The following is a 23,878-nucleotide window of genomic DNA, read 5'->3' as shown; positions in this document are numbered from 1 at the left end:
ACGTGATAAATTAAAAATGATCCACTATTGCTAGAGACCATCGGGATCAACCACACAGACATGAGCCGACATTTGCATTGTTTACTGTGCATGCAGTCTCTGCGAACGTGGGAACATTGCCTTTACATTTCAATCAAACTATAATGTGGATCTTCCCAGATACGGATTGAATTGAGCCTGCTGTTAACTTTTTAACGTGAGATTAGGAGGCGGACTAGGGGTGACAAACCCCTGGGCTGGGATAGAGGCTGCAAGGCAATGGTGTCATATTACATAACTGTGATTTATATGTTACTATCATGTATTTAATGCATTCATGTATTATTTAATGTGTTAATGTTGGTTGATCAAAAATATATACATAAACTAAGAATTAGGGATTATAATTTCCTTTTGGATTGCACCACTACTGATCTGAAATAACTGAATGATGGTATGGCCTGACCGTGATAATGATAATGAGCTAGGAGTTTTTCCCATTTTACTTGTACCCATCCAGCTCTTTCCTACATAAGGGATGCAAGTGGCATTTCCCGTATGGTTGATGAGGATCTCCATATTGCAAATGTACAGTCCCTTATTAGACGTCCGCGGGTGTTATTAAAATAGGCCGACGGCCTCAAGTTGTCACCCAAGGCCCGGTGTTCCGGGAAGTCATCAAATAAAGTCTCTTGGACATTTGGTTTCCGCGTTACAAAATGTATAAAAAAATTGACATTTTCCCTCTGTACTGGAAAATTCCACTAGATGGCGATTGGCTACATTGAAAATGGACAAAACATCACCAAATGGACATGGCCGTTTCTCGTAAACGGAAAAGACTTCGAAGACAACTTGATGAGCACTGGTTTGGCCAAATGTGCATTTAGTCCAGAAAAAAAGATGGTGTCAAGGCCTCAAAGCTCTTTCACTTAATGCCCATTTTCTGAAATTAAAGGTCAAAAACGGTAATACAGAGCTAATTTGACCGCGTCACGTCAAACGACATAAACCTACAGCGTAAGAAAAAAAAGAACCAACCATTTATCTATCATAATTTAAGAGAAATCGTACAATGTCCATTTGGTGATGGTTAAAGAAATGTTGTTTTTTTCCCAAAAAGTTATAGATCCAGTTGCAGCGTGTTCAAGCGAATCCGTTAAGGCGGATTTCGGAGCTCTACGTGATTTCTGTGATTTATCTGTACTCACTCACAAACACACACACACACACACACAATGGGGAGTGACACAGTGAGAGGCTTACAGACACACAGAGCCGGCAATAGTTACCTGCGTTCGAACTATCAAAGAACCACCAGCCCTAGAGCTCTGAAACTTTCTAGAGCTTCTAGAGCTTGACTCAATAGTGCACGGTGAGTTATGTGGCTCTTGAATGTTCTCAGGCCAAGAAACAGCCTCGTCCATTTGCAATAACTTAAATTTATTCTTAACGTTGCGAAAATTACGACATTTAGAAAAGTCCCAGAATCACAAGATTAAGTACATTGAAACCGCCTCGGCCCATAGTGACAGATCCTAATGTTTCTGTCTGATAGCTCTTTCAGGGACCCCATAGCAACGCCCGGAAAAAGTTTTAGCACTAATTAAGGTCGTTGCTCGAGCTTCAAATGACCTATCCAGCCAAAATTCGGGGTCGCCTCAGCTAGGCCTACACAATGTCCGAACTGGACCCGCAGCTAGAACGTAACTAAACTTAGCAAAAAAAGAAACATCCTCTCACTGTCAACTGCGTTTATTTTCAGCCAACTCAACGTGTGTAAATATTTGTGAACATAAGATTCATCAACTGAGACATAACTTGAACAAGGTCCACAGACTTGTGACTAACAGAAATGGTGGAAGAGTGGGGTAACATCTCACATCAAATCTGGTGCAGTCCATGAGGAGATGCACTGCAGTACTTAATGCAGCTTGTGGCCACACCAGATACTGACTGTTACTTTTGACATTTCTGGGAGGAAAGGCCCTGGTCCTGGCCCTAGCACTCACCCTCCGATCCAACAGGTCCCAGACATGCTCAATGGGATTGCGATCTGGGCTCTTCGCTGGCCATGGCAGAACACTGAAATTCCTGTCTTGCAGGAAATCACGCACAGAATGAGCAGTATGGCTGGTGGCATTGTCATGCTGGAGGGTCATGTCAGGATGAGCCAGCAGGAAGGGTACAACCTGAGGGAGGAGGATGTCTTCCCTGTAACGCACAGCATTGAGATTGCCTGCAATAACAATAATCTCAGTCCGATGATGCTGTGCCACACCGCCACAGACCATGACGGACTCTCCACTTCCAAATCAATCCTGCTCCAGAGTACAGACCTCGGTGTAAAGCTGATTCCTTTGACGATAAATGCGAATCCGACCATCACCCCTGATGAGACAAAACCGCTACTCGTCAGTGAAGAGCACTTTCTGCCAGTCCTGACTGGTCCAGCGATGGTGGGTTTGTGCCCATAGGCGACGTTGTTGGCAGTGATGTCTGGTATGGACCTGCCTTACAACAGGCCAACAAGCCCTCAGTCCAGCCTCTCTCGGCCTATTGCGGACAGTCTGAGCACTGCTGGAGGGATTGTGCGTTCCATCCTGTACCTTTCCACAGGTGTGATGTTCGGATGTACCGATTCTGTGCAGTTGTTGTTACACATGATCTGCCACTGCGAGGACGATCTGCTGTCCGTCCTGCCTCCCTGTAGCGCTGTCTTAGAACCCCATCTTCGAAAGACGGGGTCCTGAAGAACCACTATCACTGTTCGTCCTTCCCGAGTTCAACGAGCCAGTCAATTGGGCATTTCTGCAGTATATTAGACCATGTCCAATTCGTGATGGTAAATTCCCATTGTAAGACATTGCAAATGGACAGTTTACACTTTCCATCATCAAATGGACAGGCTGAAATCAACACCAACAAGCGATTGGACAGTGTCCATCACACACATACTATATTGTCAGTGTGAACATGCTCTTCTGCAAGTTGACAGTGTCCATCGCCAATATATATCCATAAGGACTTCCCATTACGAAATGGACATGCTGAACCAACATCAACGAGAAATTCATACTTCCTATGATCAAACATGTAGACCTTCTAGGTTGATTCAGAGCTTAACACACACACACATATATGTGTGTGTGTGTGTGTGGTCAGTATATATGCCATTTGGATGTGGTTCACTGACTTTTGGGTTCGGAAGTGGACTTCCTATGATCATATATGGCAAATGGACAAACTCAATAAAATAAGACATACGGTCCATACGGTTATTACATATTTATAATTGACAAAATAAAATCTAAGGAATTTCAAAAAACGGTCCATAAAGCACTTGAGGTTTTACAATTTAGAAAAAAAATAGATTTTCTCACCCTTGGGACCCGACTTTGTGACCATTTGCCATATGAAAATCTGTGGAGGAGCACGCTCGCCATCATTAGGCTATTTTCAGTATGACACTTGGAATTTGCCATGTTCCGCTTGCAATATGGGTTTGATGAACTGCCGTCCATTTGAGTGAAATTTGTGATGCGTATACAGTTCGCCCAATGCCAATAAGTTGCCATTCATTTTTGTAAATTTCATGGGGGTCTTGCCTTACCGATCCTGATCAAAGGGGTCTTCAGAAAGTGTTTAGGGGTTAAGTGTGAGTGAATCACTGGCTTATCACACACCCCACAGCTCCTGGAAGGCAGGGGGGGGGGCCCAGAGGAAGTGTTAGATTTTTTGGGGGTTGGGGTCCCCCCGGAGGTCGGGCCCCCCAGATCAAATCAAATGTATTTATATAGCCCTTCGTACATCAGCTGATATATCAAAGTGCTGTACAGAAACCCAGCCTAAAACCCCAAACAGCAAGCAATGCAGGTGTAGAAGCACGGTGGCTAGGATGTTTAGAATTACAGGAAATTAGCTTTAAAATGGCAAAAACCTCAGCCTCATGGCAAATTGTGTAGAATAGCAGGAAATTAGCTCAGGGATTCTTGAAAGTCAGGACAATCCTTGTCCAGCAGGGAAACTTTATTTTTACGTATTGCTTGAGCTTATAAAATTCCCTAAATGTGCATTTAAGGTTAAATATTTGTTTTGGATTTTACTAAATAGCTTCAATAATATCAATTTCCATGTAGGCTCTCTATGCTTGGAAATACCTTTTGTCTGGCACAAAGGATCCCAATTTAAAACTCTCCAAAAGTGTTTAAAATTCTAAAAATAGGCAATAATGGATATTAACTGAACTTTTCATATGTAGTTTCTTGATTTGAAAGAATATTTCTCTCAAACTTGTGTCCGGAGATTTGGTAAACTCTGTCAGATTTGTTTAAAATCAGGAATGAGCAAGGTCAGCTATACCATAATTGTCATGACTTCCGCCGAAGTTGGCTCCCCTGCCTGTTCGGGAGGTGCTCGGCGTCGCCGTCCTACTAGCCGCTACCGATCCCTTTTTCGTTTGTCTGTTGGTTTTGCCTTATTAGTTTCACCTGTGTTTATTTTGGTTTAATTAGCTTCCCTATATGTAGTAGTTTGACCCGCCCTTGTTTTGTGCGGGATTGTCTTAATGTTACGTGTGTGCATGTTAGGTAGTGGTGTATTTTCTTTTCTTTACACCCTGTGGTTTTTGGGTTGTCTTGTATAGTGTCCTGCGCCCTGTATTTTGTTGGGCTTATTCATTTGGTGTGCAAGAGTAAAAGCACTGCAACTCAGTTACTCTCTCTCTCTGCGTCTGATTCCTGCATCCACCTAGTCCCGCAAGACAATAATACCTTATTCATGTCCTCATTTACAACAAGACCACTCATGGTCTGTAAAATTCTCTATTTGATAGATTTAAACAAACAATATTGAAGTCACCATGGTCACAACCATAAACTGTCAACTATCTACCTGATAGATTAAAATACATTTTGGTTCAAATATGTTACATTTAATTCTGTTTTAGAGCCATAAAGCAAATGAGGACAAAACTAAATCGCTTCTGTGTATACCACTTGTGTGCAGAAAAATGCAATTTTCGTCAACTCCGAAAGATCTGATAGAAAGTTTTTTTTCTATTGGGGATTTTTAAATTAATATTTTTCCATATTTTACAAATATTTGTACTTAACTGTTTTGAGTATCTGTAAACTCCACCATTGATGTTTAACCCCCTTAAGAATTTTTTTCTTATTGAAATCACTCTTCTGCAACATGTGCTTAAAGGTGCAATATGCAGAAATTGCTCCGCCATTGGTCAAATAGTTGATCTAATTTCAGTTTGTAACAAACAAGCAATGCGAGTGTAGAGAATCATTCATTGTACCATCTAAACTGCTGTGGAATATATTTTCAAAATAGTATTTTCAGCTGGTGTACAAAACCGAAAGTAAAAGACGCAAAAATGAAACTTATGAACAGGAAGCATAAAAATAGCATGCATAGAACAGATCTACCACTTGTTAGACTTGCTTTCAATGAGTGACAGATCTATAACTCACATTATGTGAATTAGGTCAGGTCGCCCAAAAAGTTACATATTGCAGCTTTAAACAAATGTCAGTATTTGCTGTGCTAGACCTAAGGGATAATGTTTGCTTTATAAATGTTATATTCTAGATCTAGAAAACATGCCAAATTCTAAGGAAATTAGCCCTGGAGCATTTAACAGTGCATGTTTGGAGAATTGTATTACATATTTCAATCTAATGTTAGATGTAAACAACTGAGGCCTTAACACTTGGACAATAATTGGAAAAATGAAATGCCTTTTATGGTGTCTGACGAAGTTGACAAATCCAGTTATTTGCGTTTTATAGAAAACAAAGGAGGTTGTTCCTTTACATGGTGTGATAGCCGATACAGTGCATTCGGTATTCAGACCCATTTACTTTTTCCACATTTTGTTACAACCTTATTCTAAAATGGATTCAATTGTTTTTTTCCCGTCATCGATCTAGACACAATACCCCATAAAGACAAAGCAAAAACTGGTTTAGATATTTTTGCAAATTTATAATAAAAAAAAGAAATTAAATTCCACATTTACATAAATATTCAGACTTAACTCTACTTTGTTGAAGCACCTTCGGCAGCGATTACAGCCTCAAGTCTTCTTGGGTATGATGCTATAAAGCTTGGCACACCTGTATTTGGGGAGCTTCTCCAATTCTTCTCTGCAGATCCTCTCAAGCTCTGTCAGGTTGGATGGGGAGTGTCGCTGCACAGCTATTTTCAAGTCTCTCCAGAGATGTTAGATCGGGTTCATGTCTGGGATCTGGCTGGGCACCTCAAGGACATACAGAAACTTATCCCGAAGCCTCCCCTACGTTGTCTTGGCTGTGTGCTTAGAGTCGTTGTCCTGTTGGAAGGTCAACCTTTGCCCCAGTCGGAGTTCCTGAGCGCTCTGGAGCAGGTTTTCATCAAGGATATCTCTGTGCTTTGCTCCGTTCATCTTTCCCTCAGTCCTGACTAGTCTCACCATACTTCACCATAGGGATAGTGACAGGTTTCCTCCAGACATGACGCTTGGCATTCAGTCCAGAGTTCAATCTTAGTTTCATCAGACCAGTGAATCTTGTTTCTCATGGTCTGAGTCTTTAGGTGCCTTTTGGCAACACCAAGCGGGCCGTAATGTGCCTTTTACTGAGGAGTGGCATCCATCTGGCCACTCTACCATAAAGGCCAGACTGGTGGAGTGCTGCAGAGATGGTTGTCCTTCTGGAAGGTTCTCCCATCTCCACAGAGGAACTCAGGAGTATTGTCATCATGACCATTGGGTTCTTGGTCACCTCCCGAACCAAGGCCCTTCTCCCCAGATTACTCAGTTTGGCCGAGCTTCCAGCTCTAGGAAGAGACTTGTGGGTTCCAAACTTATTCCATTTAAGAATGATGGAGGCCACTGTGTTCTTAGGGACCTTCAATGCTGCAGAAATGTTTTGGTATCTTTCATCAGATCTGTGCTTCGACACAATCCTGTCTCGGAGCTCTATGGACAATTCCTTCGACCTCGTGGCTTGGTTTTTGCTCTGCCATGCACTGTCAACTGTGGGACCTTATATAGACAGGAGTATGCCTTTCCAAATCATGTCTAATCAATTTAATTTACCACAGGTGGACTCCAATCAACTTGTAGAAACATCTCAAGGATGATCAATGGAAACAGAGCTCAATTTTGAGTCTCATAGAAAAGGGGCTGAATACTTATGTAAATAAGGTATTTCTGTTTTTCATCAGTTTGCAAACATTTCTAAAAACCTGTTTTCACTTTGTCATTATGAGGTACTGTGTGTAGATTGATGAGGAAATAAATGCATGTAATCCCTTTTAGAACAAGGCTGCAACGTAACAATGTGGGAAAAGTCAAGGGGTCTGAATACTTTCTGTATGCACTATACCTTGGTCTATCAAAATACACAGAAAATGATTCATATTAAGACATATTTGTCCCGGCTTTCAGAAATCCTGAAACTATAACAGCAACATTTTCTCTCAGCCTCATTGCAAAATGTCAGAGCCCTCGCACGGACCTTGCAAGGGGCCCCGCGAAACTGCGCCACGCCACTGGAGTGTGACTAGAAATGCACTGTGGGGATTACAGTAATATGAATGACATTACGGAGAGATGCTGCTTATGGACCTGAACATCTTCTGGCTGAATAAACATGTTTTGAGACTACTTGAGTGTGTGCGTGCAAAGACAAGAGCCAGACACAGGTTACTTTTTCCAACACATAAAAGGAAATATATGTGAAAAAACTGCTCATACTGAAGAACTTTATCATTGTAGAATATTTTACACTGGGGCAATCATATCATCAGTCATATTTCATATACACGGTTATTCAGATGCACAAACTACCTCCTATTCCGTTGCAAAGACTTCACCTTGCAAAACGTAGTGTAAATATCCTTCCCATATTGTTATACAGTTGCAGAATACAAATCAGCATTCATCTTTCATTGATTAAACTTAATTGAAATACTCTCAGACAACACATTTCTTAAATGGCAAATCAGCAATCAGTTGTAATTTTATCCCCTCCCCTCTTGATTATCTTATACAACAAATCACAGACAATTTTGGTGGAACTTTATAATATCTACACGTGATAAAGCATTTAATGGATTAGTAAATAGTTTATTCATCATTAATCCATTCATAAGCTGTTTAATATAGGTCCTTATGAACTCTTTAATAATAATTTGTCTTTTTGCGTGGCCTCATCTAAAGTGTGGGCTATTTGTACTTTATTAATACTTTAATGTTTTGAGTGCAGTATAATTTCTCACAAGAAGATGGACATGCCATTGGTAGAGACATTCCAGCAGTATCTGATGCTTCTTAAGGTCTCAAAATAGCCATATCAATGGTAAAAGAATAGGCATAAAACAAAGGGATGTTAAAATAACTATATTGAACATTATTCACAAGAACTGTTGTCACACAACCGTTGCAAGGACTTGAGGAAGAGTTGTATTGTGAATATTTTGCTATTGTTGTTAAGCTTGCGAATGCAAACCAAGTTTATTTTTACCAGGGTGGAGACTTTGCAAACCAGTACTCCCAATTTCTAATACATATAAACCCAGAACTTATTCACACAGCTGACGAAATTACGCAATATTTAATATGTGGATGGATAAACAGATGGAATAAAATGTTAAATATATTTTATCTCTATTGTGTGCTTATTGTTTAACCATTGATATGTTATAGGGGCCATGTTAAGGCCTTACGGAGCATCAGATACTGCTGGAATGTCTCTACCAATGGCATGTCCATCTTCTTGTGAGAAATTATACTGCACTCAAAACATTAAAGTATTTATGAAGTATCAATAGCCCACAGTTTAGATGAGGCCATGGAAAAATAGTTAATAATTAGTAAATGGTTTATAAGGTCCTATTTTAAACAACTTAAGATCTTATGAATCATTAAATACTTAAAGTTGGGTATGAATAACTAGGTTACTTACATTTATTCATTTGTGAATCATTACTCCCACCTTTGTATACTATTTACTAATCCATTAAATGCTTTATTAGGTGGAGTAATTGTAAAGTTCGACCACACATTTGTTTTTACAAACACATTGATACCATGGTCGATTTGGAAAAATCTGGTTTTAGAAATGCCATCTGAAATGCCAAGGTATGTGCATAGGTGTCAAGGTTCTTTTTGTTGGTTATTTCCTGTTCCCCTTGCTTCCTCCCTTGGTCAAGTGGAGTCTTCCAGATGTGTGGAATGTTGGTTTTCAGTTGGGAGGATGTTACAGCAGGACACTGGGGGAACACGGTCAGACGGCATGGAAGAATGTCCAACATGCATGGGACCTCATTGAAATGTCTAAAACATTTATGGATTCATTTAGAAGAGACAGTACCCCGTCTGAGTGTGTGTATGAAGGGGAGAAGGGGGTGGCTAGGGTTTTTATATATATATTTTTTAAGGCAAGTCAGTTAAGAACAAATTCTTATTTACAATGACAGCCTAACCCGGACGGTGCTGGGCCAAATGTGGGCCACCCTATGGGACTCCCAATCACGGCCGGTTGTGATACTGCCTGAAATCGAACCAGGGTCTGTAGTGACGTCTCTAGCACTGAGATGCAGTAGCTTGCACCACTCGGGTGTAATAACATGTACAGTCAAAATGAACAAGATGAAACTGAACTACATGAACAATAAGAGAGTGACAGAAAGATTATGTGAATGAAGTAGACGATAATGGCTAATAATGGAGAGGAGTTAATGAGCAGATAAATAAAAGGAGTTGAGGATGAGATCCAGATAAAGGGAGGCTGTGGTGTTTTTCTTCAGTCTGTCCAGAGAGAGAGGAAGAGAATACCCACAAACAGCAACAGAGGGACAGCTAAGAACTACAACATCCATGATGGATGGGCTGATGGGGACACAGACAGTCACATGATGTAGAAGGCTGCAGTGCACTACCGGGGAGGAGATACAGTACTGTCTCTTTAAAACAATCTGCAAAAATGTTGCCTCCTAGATAATACAGACATGACAATACTTATGTTTATACAACACTACGGCTAGGTAGTCTGTAAGGGCAGAGTTTCATTGGCTGCTGAAGGTCATGTGCAGTACACAGAGGTTTCTGATTGGTTGAGGTGCTTTTCTTTTCCGAAGGAATGATGGGAGTTATCGCAGAGATGCATCCCCAGTGAGAAAGGGCGGTGGGAGGAGAGAACGAGAGGAGTCATTGGAGGGGAGAGGGAGGGGGTGGTGTCTATACAGGTGCAGTGGACCCAGAAAGACACAGAGGGGAGGAGAGAAGGTGCTCCTTCCTATCCTCAGTAGACCCAGGACACAGGGATCCACTGTGCAGTGGTACAGACCAGGTCTATAGCCTCCTCTAGGTGTCTGATGGTCTCGTCTATCTCGTTGTTGATTATGGTCTGGTCAAAGTAATGGGCATAGGTCTTCTGAAGAATCTCTGACTCCTTCTGTAGACGCTGCAATGACTCATCCTACAGAGAGAGAGAAGGGGGGGGGGGGGTGATAGAGACTTAATGAGAGACATGTCTTACCAATAAAGCACCATTAAATTAAACTGACAGAACGAGGGAGGGTATAGAGTGGATGGGTAGGGATTCAGGACAGTTATTTGCTTGGCCTGGTGTTAAGGAAGGAATAGTAACCCTCACTCAGAGAAAGGAGTGAGCTGGTTTACTGAGGCAATATACTGTACAACACAATAGAGCACTACTGACTATAGCCAGCGTTTCCTCCACTCATACTTACTGGCAGCTTCCTGCACCACCTGGGGAGCTGAGAGCCATGCAACGGAACGCAAGAGAAACGGAAAAACTGAATCTCACACACAGCATGCAAAATAAATTAATGAAGAAAGTGATGAGAGAAGAAAATGGAGGAGTGCAGAAAAGAAGTGGCTACAGCTGCAGATCGTTCCAATATTACAACAAAAAGGTTGACAATCTGTGTGTCTGTACGTCTTACCTCGTTGATGCCAGGGGTGATAGTTGGCGCGGCGATGAAAACAACGTAGGGAGCAAACTCTGCTGTCCGCAGGACCTTCAAGGCCTAATGGAGAACAGGTTCCAGGTCAGCTGGCCTGTGTGTTTGTGACTGTGTATTATGCCTGAGAAAACCCTCTGTGTTCACAAGCACAAGTGGAAAATACACCCTCCCACCCACCTGTGGCTCTACGTCCAGTATGGAGATGAGTCCCTGCTCGTGGATCTGGCGGATGGTCTCTAGCCGCGTGCCGTACATGGCGTCCTCGTGACTACCGTACTCCAGGTAGTCATTGTTACTGATGTCCTGCATCATCTGGTCATGTGACACAAAGTAGTAGTTCTTCCCGTTCTCCTCATCCTTCTTAGGAAGTCTGGTCGTATCTGAGGAGGGAAGAAGGGAGAGATAGTAGGGGGGGGGGGGGGTTGAGTAGGAACGATAATCACAATGGATGGTCGAAGTTAGTCAGTGACTGTGTCTTACATGGGATGGGGTAGGCAAATCTGTGTGTGTGTGTGTGTGTGTCTTACGTGGGATGGGGTAGGCAAATCTGTGTGTGTGTGTGTCTTACGTGGGATGGGGTAGGCAAATCTGTCCGGGTGTTTTGTGATGAGTGTGTTCTTGATGTGTCTTCTGCCCACTCCATGGGCACCTTTGGAAGAGAGAGCAGTCAGAACGCAATACGAGCACACTACCTTATACCGTTAGCCAATACGTCACAACCCTCTATAGTATGCTAGTATGGATTCTTGTACTTACCTAACAAGACTAGTGTTTTCCTCTTAAACGCAGGCAGTTTCACAACCTCTTCATACGTGACGAGATCTAGTTGGTCGAATACTGGAAAAAGAGGACGGAGGAAAGAGAGGGATAGTGAGATACTGTGAAGGAGAGGCGCAGACAGACTTCCATAGTAGTCACTTACACTGGGAGAACACAGGACCCTAATAGTGAGGTGGCGCTATGGGACAGAGAGAATGTCTGTGACAGTTTTTAATGGAGGAAAATTATAGCCTGGGTACTGTTTCAACAACACTATATCAACATCTGGGAATGACAAGGACAAGGTGGCTAAAAGAGGAACAGACTAGCACCCAGGCTAGCCATGAGATGAAGGAGTAGACATATTGTCTCTGACAGTTGGGCGATAATGAACTATGATGTTACAAGGATAGATGGAGTCTGAACCTCTCCTCGGAGTCGTATAAGTTCAATGGCGTGTACGTCCTTAAACCTGACACCATTAAATCAAATAGATAAATCTGAGGAGTAATTTATCCTAACCCAGGCGAATGCCCTAATCGAATGAGATTTGGGATAAGACTGTTTACATTTGGCAAACAGGGAGGGAGAATATTCTCATTGTTTTGCTTCTACTCTGAGGCTACACAGACTTTGTAGCTGTTAGGGTAAAACTGCAGAGCTGGTGAACGACCATTATGTTGAAGTGAATATTGCAGTGATGCCACAATGTATGTGTGTGTTAAGTTTTTACATTTTTGGAAATAAACAATGGGATAGATGGATGGACAGATGGAAGGGGGTGAGCTGAATGAGATGGAGGAGAGAACAAAGCACAGTAGGACACAGTACTGGACGCTCTTGGGAGTCTGTACAGCATTAGCATGTGTCCTTAACCTACCTACAGTGGAGAGTACTGCACACAGGGTACTGCTAATGTCACCTCTACGGTGACATGAACCTAACAGCTGTGTGTGTGTGTGTGAGAGACATGGGAAATACAACACCAGGAGTACCATGTATTCTCTCTGGAATAGAATGGTCTCTCCTGCTTTCTCTCCACTCCTTTTTCTCTTATACCTATAACCTTGTGCGCCATGTGTCACATTCCGAGAAAGATATTCTGGGGGATCAAATGGGGACTCTTCTCTGGGGCAAATGTACCATTTTAAAATACAACTGACTAGATCTGAAACACACAACACCAAAGTAAACAAAATATATGGGTGAGGAAGAAAAAACAAAAAACAATCTATGCTCTTTCCGTTTTGTGCTGGATCTCTGTTGCTCTGAGCGAGAAAACAGAAACAAAACGGAAACGTTGGGACTGACACCTGGTGAACTAAAGGGTTAATAACAACGCAAATGGAAAAAGAGAAACAGAGTGAAAGAGAATCAGACCAAACCAAAGGAGGCGTTAGCTAGCCAGATACCGTCACTGGTTGTTACTTACATGCAGAGAGGCCATTTTGAGGGGGACAGCGTGAGAGATGGACAGGGTCATAACATGGTTCAGTTACACAACAATACAGTAGTTACTACACATACAGCAATACAACACTGCAGCAGCGAAGCGCTGACGCACGGACTACTTTAAATTAGTCACCCAACAGAGTAGGATGAAGTTGCTCATAGACGAAGATCTAGGGTCAGTATTGTATTTCACCCCTTAATGGTTAAGGTTCGGATTTGGGCAGGGCATATTGACCTGAGGTCTGTGTCTAAAGGGCAACTTCTACCCAGAGCACCACACTCTGGCCTCTTGAGGAGGGAGAGTAGGAAAGATGCATCTTTCAAAAATTAGAATGGGCCTGGAGTCATAGGCCTTGTACCATGAACATGCTGTTAGCTATCCACCACATCACTTCTCATCCTCACACTAACTGTACCTGAGGAGAACGACACTACATTCAAAATCAGACTATAGTTCATGCAAAACAAACTATATGAGAGACTCCGATTTGAATGCTTAGAGAGCAAGCACAACATGTAAAGCAAAATTATAGCATGCTTTGCTGTTACTCGGAGAAGCAATATGAACAGTCACAGTTGGTTCTTTACACATACAGCTTGCATGCATTTCTAGTATCATGCACTTGTAAGTTACAGATGCACAAAGATCATGCCCTCAAAACAGGCTAACCTCTCACCATTACCGGGAGGGGGGGGGTTGATATTTTCTCTTTCTCACTCATTATTCACCATTCATTCATTAAATTATGGAATTATGGTAGCATCCATATTAATGTAAAAGGGTTCAGAAACATATTCTATTCTTATTTACAACAAAGGTGCCTACAAAATGACAATACATGATTTACCATTCATTTCTATTGGGCACAACATTATCCGAAACATAACCAAAACAAACAGCAAATTAATCTAACAAGTGTGTAGTCACAAGCTTGATGTAGTCATTGCGTGCTAGGAATACGGGACTGAATATTAATATTAAAAGGTTTAGCTTCACTGTCCAAATAAATACGTAGGGAAGTTAGTCAAGAGAAGTGGGCTTTATCTAGATCTGGACCTGACACACTCATCCAGGTTCCCAGCTACATTCATCTGTGTAAGTCTGAGTTGAGTGCCCAGGCTTCACCATCATTTGAAACCCAGTTAAAGGGCAAAGATTGAGCAGTCATGAAACTTAATGTGGGGCAGGCAGGTCAGGGCTGTGTCTATCTGCAACAGACAGTTCATGCTGCCAAATACGCCAGTGGCCTGATACTCCTTCCTCTCTCTCTCTCCCCATCTCATTCCAGCTCTATAGCTCAGCTCCCATCTTCCCCAGTACCTCCCCTAACCCTCTCTTTCCTTCTCCCAACCCCTCTTAACTCTGCAAGTCCTCTCCATGGCCCCTTCCCTTCCACCCTCCCTCCCCCTCTTACTGGTTACTGGTGTCACTTGAGCCGCTGCAGTCCTAACACAGACACACATGGCAGTGTCAGTTTCTCCTGCACATTGGCCTTGGCCTGGTCTGTTGAGACAGCCACCTTGCGATCACGGACACCCGAGATCCACAGACACAATGTTTGCTGCCCTCTACATCTCGCACACTGTGTTCAACTATCCATAGGAAACAAGAGGCTTTGGTGGAGACACAAAGTAGGTTTGAGGCATTCAATGTGGGCTACTGTCTTTAATGTGGGGAGTGTCTAAGGCACTTTGGAACACTCTCTCACAAACTCTCTCACACACAACCTCACATGTATATTCACATGCGAACAAGACATTAATGTGCATGCACGCCACAGGAGGCTGCTGAGGGGAGGACGGCTCATAATAATGGCCGGGACGGGACAAATCGAATGGCATCAAACACATGGAAACCATATTAAGGTGCCACCAACCTCCTGTGATGCACACTCACTTGTACTGTACATGCCAACTTGATAACTGCACACTCACCCTCATATTTAAGCTTGCCCTTGTGCCCGAGCACCAGGTCTCACTGCTATGACTATGTCACTGGAGCCAGCAGAGGTTACACGGTTCTGTTACCTGAATTCCCAGCTCTCCCTGCCCCCAGATTCCCTCCCTCTCCCTCAGACCCGCATGCCACATTCTCACACACGTGAGACTCACAATTCATGCAGTAACAGCTGAGGAACATTTTGAATGGATGTGAGTGAGTATGTACCTTCTTTGTGCTTGGTCAGGTACTTGTGAGAGAGACAGTGTGTGTGTACCTGCGTTGTGCTTGGCCAGGTACTTGTCTTTGTACTGCTTCTTCTTCTTGCCAAACCAGGTACAGCTGGCCTGCTGCTCCTGCTTAGTCTTCTCCATGGCGATACACGCCACACGCCTGTAAACACGGCGGGAAATACACCCATTAAAACTCAATCATCTGCTCAAACATTCTAAGGGTTCTTCAAGGGTGCGTTCTAGGAGCTTAGATCAGGTTCTCTCTAAATATGGGTTCTGTGTGTTAAATTACCCTACATCCTAAAAGGCTCTAGCTTGTCAGTTCTGGAGCTTGTTTGTAAGTCTGAATGATTCTCTAGATGGAGATCTGGGTTATATCACGTCGTGTGTCTCCTCACCACTCCTGGAGTTCTGGTGAGGGTATGAGCCCTGCAGTTCCATTTTTGGTGTTCTCCAGTTTGCCCTGCCACCAGTTGTGGTCATCTTTACTGATGATCTGGATGATGTCACCGACCCGGAAGGGAATCCCGGCCTCCTTGCATGGGATAAGGTCATCTCTGGAGGGGTCATACTCAAACTGGGCCCTCACATAGATCTGTGACACACAGACAGGGGTAAGAGGTTAAAGTTCGATGGAATGGGGTAAATTAGCCACTGATGAGGTAGGGGCGAGGGGGAGGTAGAGAAAAAGAGGGAGGTAGAGAGGGATAGAGAGAGACAGCGAGAGACAGCGAGAGAACGCAGTTTTGTTGAGATGGGATGGGCCTTATTTCCTGTGACGCCCAGTCGGAGACCTGGAGACGGAGGAGTGGCGTGTGGCTATATAGACTAATGTGTTGCCAGATTGGAGACCTTTCCTTATGGGTAGTTCTACCTCACAGGCGACAAAATCTATAAATAGCTGAGTGTTATAAATGAGCCTCTCTCTCCGGTTGCCAGGTTGGACACCTGTCCCTATGGGCTGTGGGCAGTAGTGTGCGTATGTCGCTGCCTGTTCGTATCTCACAGGGGAATAATACAAAACATAAGTTGTGGTATAAATGAGCCTCTCTTTTCTGAGGCAGTATACTGATATACAGTGCCTTCAGAAGGTATTCACACCCCTTGACCTTTTCCACAGTTTGTAGTGTTACAGACGGAATTTAAAATGGATTAAATTGAGATTTTGTGTCACTGGCCGACACACCATAACCAATAATGTCAATGTGGAATAATGTTTTTCGATGTTTACAAATTAATTAAAAATGAAAAGCTGAAATGTCTTGAGTCAATAAGTGTTCAACCCCTTTGTTATGGCAAGACAAAATAAGTTCAGGAGTAAACATTTGCTTAACAGGTCACATAATAACTTCCATGGACTCTGTGTGCAATAATAGTATTTAACATGATTTTTGACTACCTCATCTCTGTACCCCACACATATACCTGTAAGGTCCCTCAGTCGAGGAGTGAATTTCAAACAGATTCAACCACAAAGACCAAGGAGGTAAAACATAAATAAAATAAAAATCAGACATTGATTATCCCTTTGAACATGGTGCAGTTATTAATAACACTGTGCATGTTGTATCAACACACCCATTCACTACAAAGATACAGGTGTCCTTCCTAACTCAGTTGCCAGAGAGGAAGGAAACCGTTCAGGGATTTTACCATAAGGCCAATGGTGACAGAGTTTAATGGCTGTGATAGGTGAAAACTGAGGATGGATCAACAACATTGTAGTTACTCCACAATACTAAACTAATTGACTGAGTGAAAAGGAAGACTGTACAGAACTCAAATATACCAAACATGCATCCTGTTTGGAACAAGGCACTAAAGTATTAATGCAAAACATTTTGCAAAGCAATTCACTTTTTGTCCTGAATGCAAAAAGTTTATGTTTGGGTCAAATCCAATCTAACACATTACTGAGTACCACTCTCCATATTTTCAAGCATAGGGGTGGCTGCATCATGTAATGGGTATGCTTGTAATCGTTAAAGACTGAGGAGTTTTTCCAGGTAAAATAATAAACGGAATGGAGCTAAGCACAGGCAAAATCCTAGAGGAAAACCGGGTTCAATCTGCTTTCCACCAGACACATTCACCTTGTAGCCAAATCTACACTGGAGTTGCTTACCAAGAAGACAGTGAATGTTCCTGAGTTACATTTTCAAGTAGATTTGATCAAAACTGCATGGCAAGTCCTGAAAATGGTTGTCTAGCAATGATCAACAACCAATTTGATGATTTTTGAAAATAATAAATGGCCAAATGTACAATCCAGGTGTGGAAAGCAGAAAGACTCACAGCTGTAATCGCTGCCAAAGGTGCTTCTACAAAGTATTGTGAATACTCATGTAAATGAGATATTTATGTATTTAACTTTCAATACATTTGCAAAAATGTCTAAAAACATTTTCATTTGTCATTATGGAGTATTGTGTGTAGATTGGTAAGAAATCTATTTAATCCATTTTGAATTCAGGCTGTAACAACAATCTGTATCACTGACTGATTTAGCACACCTTTACGACCTGACAACCAGTTTTGTGCTACCATTCTTGTCTGATAAAGTAAGTATGTCTGATAAAATAATGTATGAGGCAATATGTTGATTTCATTCATTTTCTCAGAGAATTGTATGATAATGCATTTTGAATACAGTTTGACTAGACTTTTTACAACAATCCAAACACTATGGGTTTTGCATTGTAGTTTTAGTGGTCTTAGTCCAAGTTAGATTGTACTGTATGGGATGGTGTTTTGGTTACCAACTATTGCTATTACAGGTCATCTAAAGGGAATATCTATGGTTTAGCCATAGAGATAAACATTTCCTAGGATGTCTGCTGTTTTTATCTCTATGGTTTAGCACTATGGAGGCTACATTATATCTTACCTTGATGGACATTTTATCCTTGATTGGAGGTCTGGGTACGACCATCTAGGATGTGAAAGCATCACACACATCATGCAGTAAAACGAGTGAGTGTCTACACACACAGTATGGTGAGCAGAGCGCAGGGGAAATGGAGACTGAAGCGTTAACTCTACTTTTGTCATGGTGATGGGAGGGGATTGACATGGATGATGCCACTTCAGTGTTGGAGGTCAATTCAACTTTACTTCAGGTCATTGCGATGAATTGTACAATTCCCAAATAAAAAAGTTAAATTCATGAAATGGAATTGACCCCAACCCTGGTTATGACGACAAGACAGGTCCGTTAGAATGCTTTTTAACACGCGTTTCTCCCTGGCTTGATTTGAAAAGATCTGGAATGACTGGATTGGTGAAAGACATGGAAGAGCTTTAACCTATCCAACACTGAGATCAGTGATCTATGTTATGGGTTTTTCAAACATAATGGTCATAATTGATGATTATATTACATGGTGATGGGCGAGATTATAGGAGGCTTGGGGGTCAGTACCCCCCCCCCCAAAAAAAAAAAAAACTGTCCAATCCCGCCTATGCATGCATCTTAGTTATTTGAGTAGAGAATGACTGTGTAATGCTGTTTAATGTGTGACTGTGCAGTCCAGTGCTGTAACTGCAGCCATGTCTCTGTGAGACAGTGCTACTGTGGGCGGCCTCTACCGGTGGAATCTACACACTGCATGTACGCAATGTCACTATCCTTGGTTAGGTTCAGCCTTATTAGATTAAGCTAAAGTCAAGTTATTTGTTGGGTTTCCATTGGCTTATGGGTTTAGGATGGGTGTTTGACAGTGATGGTGTTTCTTTTGGTTTGGGGTTCACAAAGATGACAATAGAGGGTGATGGAGGGTTATGACCACTGTTTTAACAATGCCTCTGTCCTTAGTTTACAGCTAGGATTGCCCTTACTAACTGGATATATACTCTTGAGGTACACAGTTACAGTTAGTCACCAGTTATCGTCCTATAGGCCCACAGGGTGAGCAGACTTAAATCCCAAACCAGCATGTACTATATCTACTAGCCATCAACAATAATCATAGACACCTTGATAAGTAGAGTCAGGGGTGTTATTGCTGGGCTGGAACAAAAGCCTGTACTACCCTATAGCCATCAAGGACCAGGGCTGGTGATCACCAGTCTAAGTTCATGATGTCATTGACCTTAACAAGGGCCCCATGACAAGTGGAGCAAAATAACTTCATAACATCTAATGCTTATTGGTGTGCGTGACCAAAGAGCTGTATTTTCATGTAATCTGACCATAGCACCGGCTGCAAACAAAGGGCCAATGCCGTTTAACAAACTCCAGTTTACATTTATTGGTTGCTCACAATTAAAGGCATTTTGTTCTGGCAACCAAAGAGCCTATTGGCATAGAGGTGGCATCTAATTGTAGATTTGGAGACTTGGTGACCCGAAGATGTTACTAAGTGCTCTAATTCTCCCGCTATGGCCCTTGAACTGTTCTTTGCCTCGCAAACCATATTCCTCACAAGATAAACATGCGCCCAATACCAGGCAAGTTACCCCTGTTCCAGGGGTTTTAAACTTCTTAATTGTTGCCATAATAACAGTAAGTGGTATATTTGTTTTTTTAGCAATTTGTTTGCCTGATTTATGAAGGTCAACAACCATTTGTCTCTCTGTTTTTTGCCTTTTCCCATGGTGATGGATGAAAAGGGGATTTTACATGCATGTTACCTCATTTTTATACCCCAGTGACACAAGAAGCCATGGAAGGACATTATACAGTTCCATAAACTGAGATTCATTTTAAAAGTAGAATGTTAACATAGATGTGTGTTTTTATTAATAAGAAACTTGAGGGGTTCCAATAATTTTGACACCTACATTTTGAGGAAAAAAAATTACTTTGAGCAATTGTATTAGTATTTAATAATATTATATATATATATATATATATTTTGTAGCGTACAATATAGCTCAGCATTGTATTATTTATGGTCACGGCAAATAGCTGTATTTGCCATACGACCAGTGAATTAAGTGCCACATTTTAATGTTATTTAACAAAGATTTTTGCTAATCTTTATAAAGGGTGACAATAATTATGGCCCTGACTGTATATTTGAAGTCTAGTTTCATTGAAATATATCAGCCTTTCCAGACAGAACATTTTCTCTACCACAGGGGAGTTCAACTCAGAGTTACGGGACCAGGTGGAATCTTTCAAAATCTCAATAATAACTCGGCAAAAAGCATCGGATCGGATTGAATCAATTTGAATTCAGCCTGTGATCTTTTTAGGTCACATGTCTGAGCAGCTGGAGCAGATTCGGAGTCTAATGTGTTTTGGATTGAGGCCAATATCCAGTAGTCTTCGGGTGAGGTCATAGCTTACAGTAGTTCTACATACTTTCCACTATCCAGTCTAACAGACACTATTCTTTAAAAATATATATTGGGGGGTCTTTTATTGTTTTACAGACAGTGAAAGTTGGAATGTAGACAGATACAGAGGGAGACAGAGATAAAGTGCTAAGACGGGATTCGTACCCATGTCGCCGGGTGTATATATATGTATGGTCCGGAGTCTGGTGGGCTAACCACTAAGCCAGACTCGGACACAGCAGGCACTATCCTGCTCTAAACACATGCAGGAACAGCTTGGAGATCTGTAGCCACAGAATATGAACAACAATATAAGTGAACGGAGTGTACTCATATGGGTTGATCTAGGCAATTAGTCAATGGAGGGCAGCTGGGGGGCTGGTGAGCATGTGAACTCGCAAGCACACTGCGCGTGTGCACAAATGCTTACTTACGTACACACGCACGACACACACACACACACACACACACACACACAGGTGTAGAAGTTAAATGTTAGGGAAGGGATGGAGGGGTTGTGAGTTACAGTTCAGTGTGTGTGTGTGTGTTTGTTTTACGGGGTGGAGAGCACTGGTATTCACCTGTCGACCCTTGGGTTGGATGGTAGACGGCAGATCCTGTAGAGAAAAGCCCACCAGTGACAGAAAGAGAGTTTACACCAGAGACAGGCATGTAGACAACCATAACACTGTATACGGAACACAACACACACACACACATGAACATTCCCTCCACTCCTGTCAACGTTTTAAAGAGAGAGAGAGGGTACAGTCAAACAGAGTTGCATTTTAATGAGTGTTCGAGAAGAGCATCGGCAGTTTCTCTCTCACTCTCTCACACTCTCAAAGAGAGAGGAAGCAGAAAGCAAGCAAAGCAGCTTCAATACCAAGGTGTACAGCTAGTAGGTAGGTAGGTAAGTTCGTAGTTAGATAGGTAAGAGGTAGGTTCGTAAGTAGGTAGGTAAGTAAGAAGTAGGTAGGCAAGTACGTGAGTGAGTAGGTAGTTAGGTAAGTAGGTCTAGCAGTGGATAAGGTTGGAGGTAGTTGTATAGGAACAGAGTTGTAAAGGACCGAAGCCTTTTCTGTGACTATGCAGAGGAACTGGGAATCCTCAGTCACTAAAAGGCTGCCAGCAGAAAGGCACAGCACACAGCAGCATTTTTACAGCACATGGCAGCGTTTTACAGCACACCAATTTGTAAACAGAGATATCGGAAATGTGGTTATAGTCAAAGGTTGGTCTGAACAACCAGCATCATAACTTAATGTGATATACAACTGAAAAGAAAAATACATAAAATATGGGAGAGGGGTTTCATCAAACTGAAAAAAGATATACAGTACAATGATAACAGACAACAGCTGGGGGAGAGAGTGAAAGGTCTGGGTTGGTCGACTTGAGGGAGAAGGGGACAGTTTCGGTGTTTGTTTGGGTGTTTAGGGGTGGGGGTCCTTACCAAGATAGAACTGTTAACACTGGAATGGCCAGTGCCATTGGCAGGGGATTGCCTGGAGGTGGAGGGGGACTCTCTCTGTAACAAGACACACAGGTCAGACACACACTCACAAACGTAAGCACACACACGCGTGCGCGCACAGGGGCTTCATGCACCCATTATTTTAGAGGGGACAACAAGTACGTGAGGATAAGGGGGGGGGGTCCAGAATTAGCAGGTATATTTCTCTACATAGGTCAGTCACCTCTTTACCTGTTCAATTGTCACGTTAATGATGTACACTGATTCTTTAAGAACTGTTATGCCTTAGGAGTTTCAAATAAACTAAACATATTTGACACATGCTTCATAAACAACAGGTGTAGTAGACTAAATGATGCATGTCTGTGGTGCATGTACTATGTAGGCACCTGAGCTGAACCATGAAGACTCGGCATCAACCAACCCACTACCACAATCAGACTTGGGGGGATGTAACCTGACACTCAAAGAACAACTTTGAATATCAAAATCAAATGGTTTTGGCATTGTAAAAGTGATTGCTGTCCTCGTTGTGAAATTATCAAGCCAAACTACCAAGACTATTGCTGATGGTGGAGCCTGAACTCGACTAATAAAGCCTAATATCACGCTAGACATTTTAGTATTTGAATGCTGAAGTTGTCATGCAGATGTGCAACATCAGGAGCAGCTCGTTGGTCAGCGTGCGAAGCTGGGCACAGTGAGCAGTTTGATTAGGCTACTGATATTGCCCGATGTTGTTTGGCATGCAAAATGACTTGTAGAGCAATGACGGTCAACAAATACATTTCGACACTGAAGAAGAGAGGACGCATCAGTTGTCACAAAAGATGAGGTGTTTTCGGAAGGTAAAAATAATGTAATATTTGTGCACCGACAACTCATAACGTTTGAATAGATTTTCTGACCGATGCATGCTCCATTTGGATCGGTCTGGCGTCCACGGACCGTAGCACTTTTCTCTTAAACATTTGAAAATGGAGACCAATGTGTATCAATAAATCTTTACATCCCTACCACACTGGTATAGGGTGTCATAACCCAAGAAGTAAAGCCATTTTCCAGCAGGCATGCCAGCTAAGTAGGCTAGACAAGCTACTCTAACTTGGGATAGGGCTGTTGCAGTCATGACATTTTGCCAGACGTTTGTCGTCACATAAAGGCGTGTCTCACAGTAACGGACCTTTAATTAACATAAACGGGTTTGGCATCTCCAGGTCTCCATGGATACAAGCCGCTGATGCACGCCTCTGGGACATCTACATTTAAAAAAAAAGTCTAATAAAATCAGTTTAATTTACACCATCACAATAAATCCATGATGTGTTTTAGTCAGGTCTTAAGAAACATTATGATATGAAGAGAATTTATTCCAGAAGAACAGAATATAAGTTGGACTACTGTAGGCCCATGTTTCCTGGCTCCATGCTATTGTTACACCTTTATGTCAACAAGGAACACAGCCTGAGACCAGGGTCTCTTATACAGCTGGGCCCTGCGTACTCATGTTTATACGTACAGTTTAGGTGCAACGATTAAGAAACTACAGAAGACAAACAAAACCATCACAGATAACACAAAAAATACAGCAACAGATTGTTACATTTACACAGTGGAATAACCTGTTAGTGGAATAACCTAATAGCTTATTCCCCTAACAGCACAATAACTTGCATTACCTGAAAAGGTTACAAGAAATACAAAAATAAAAATCCTCCAATAAATGTTTAAAAATGGGCGAAAGAGTCTGAAGTTTAAGTTTAGTCTGCA

General features: G+C 42.1%; 1 protein-coding gene across 13 annotated transcripts in view; it reads right to left on the bottom strand.

The window, feature by feature from the left end:
- Nucleotides 1-7,723: 7,723 nt before the first annotated feature.
- LOC135547311 (peripheral plasma membrane protein CASK) overlaps nucleotides 7,724-23,878 on the bottom strand; it is a 203,510-nt gene continuing 187,355 nt past the window's right edge. For 5 of the 13 annotated variants that reach the window (XM_064976171.1, XM_064976174.1, XM_064976172.1 and 2 more), the window contains 10 exons: nucleotides 22,088-22,162; nucleotides 21,213-21,248; nucleotides 18,236-18,280; nucleotides 15,747-15,943; nucleotides 15,393-15,508; nucleotides 11,722-11,802; nucleotides 11,534-11,614; nucleotides 11,143-11,345; nucleotides 10,945-11,028; nucleotides 7,724-10,454 (listed from right to left, as the gene is read on the bottom strand). In XM_064976171.1, the coding sequence (XP_064832243.1) occupies nucleotides 10,278-10,454; nucleotides 10,945-11,028; nucleotides 11,143-11,345; nucleotides 11,534-11,614; nucleotides 11,722-11,802; nucleotides 15,393-15,508; nucleotides 15,747-15,943; nucleotides 18,236-18,280; nucleotides 21,213-21,248; nucleotides 22,088-22,162 (1,095 nt within the window). In that variant the 3' untranslated portion in view covers nucleotides 7,724-10,277. The remainder of the gene's footprint in view (nucleotides 10,455-10,944; nucleotides 11,029-11,142; nucleotides 11,346-11,533; nucleotides 11,615-11,721; nucleotides 11,803-15,392; nucleotides 15,509-15,746; nucleotides 15,944-18,235; nucleotides 18,281-21,212; nucleotides 21,249-22,087; nucleotides 22,163-23,878) is intronic. The other 8 variants (XM_064976173.1, XM_064976177.1, XM_064976184.1 and 5 more) reach the window with 3 other exon arrangements.

This window comes from Oncorhynchus masou, chromosome 10, assembly GCF_036934945.1.
Source record: "Oncorhynchus masou masou isolate Uvic2021 chromosome 10, UVic_Omas_1.1, whole genome shotgun sequence".
NCBI lineage: Eukaryota > Metazoa > Chordata > Actinopteri > Salmoniformes > Salmonidae > Oncorhynchus > Oncorhynchus masou.
Note: the sequence above shows the minus strand (reverse complement) of the source record. Positions and strands in the feature narration are given on the sequence as shown.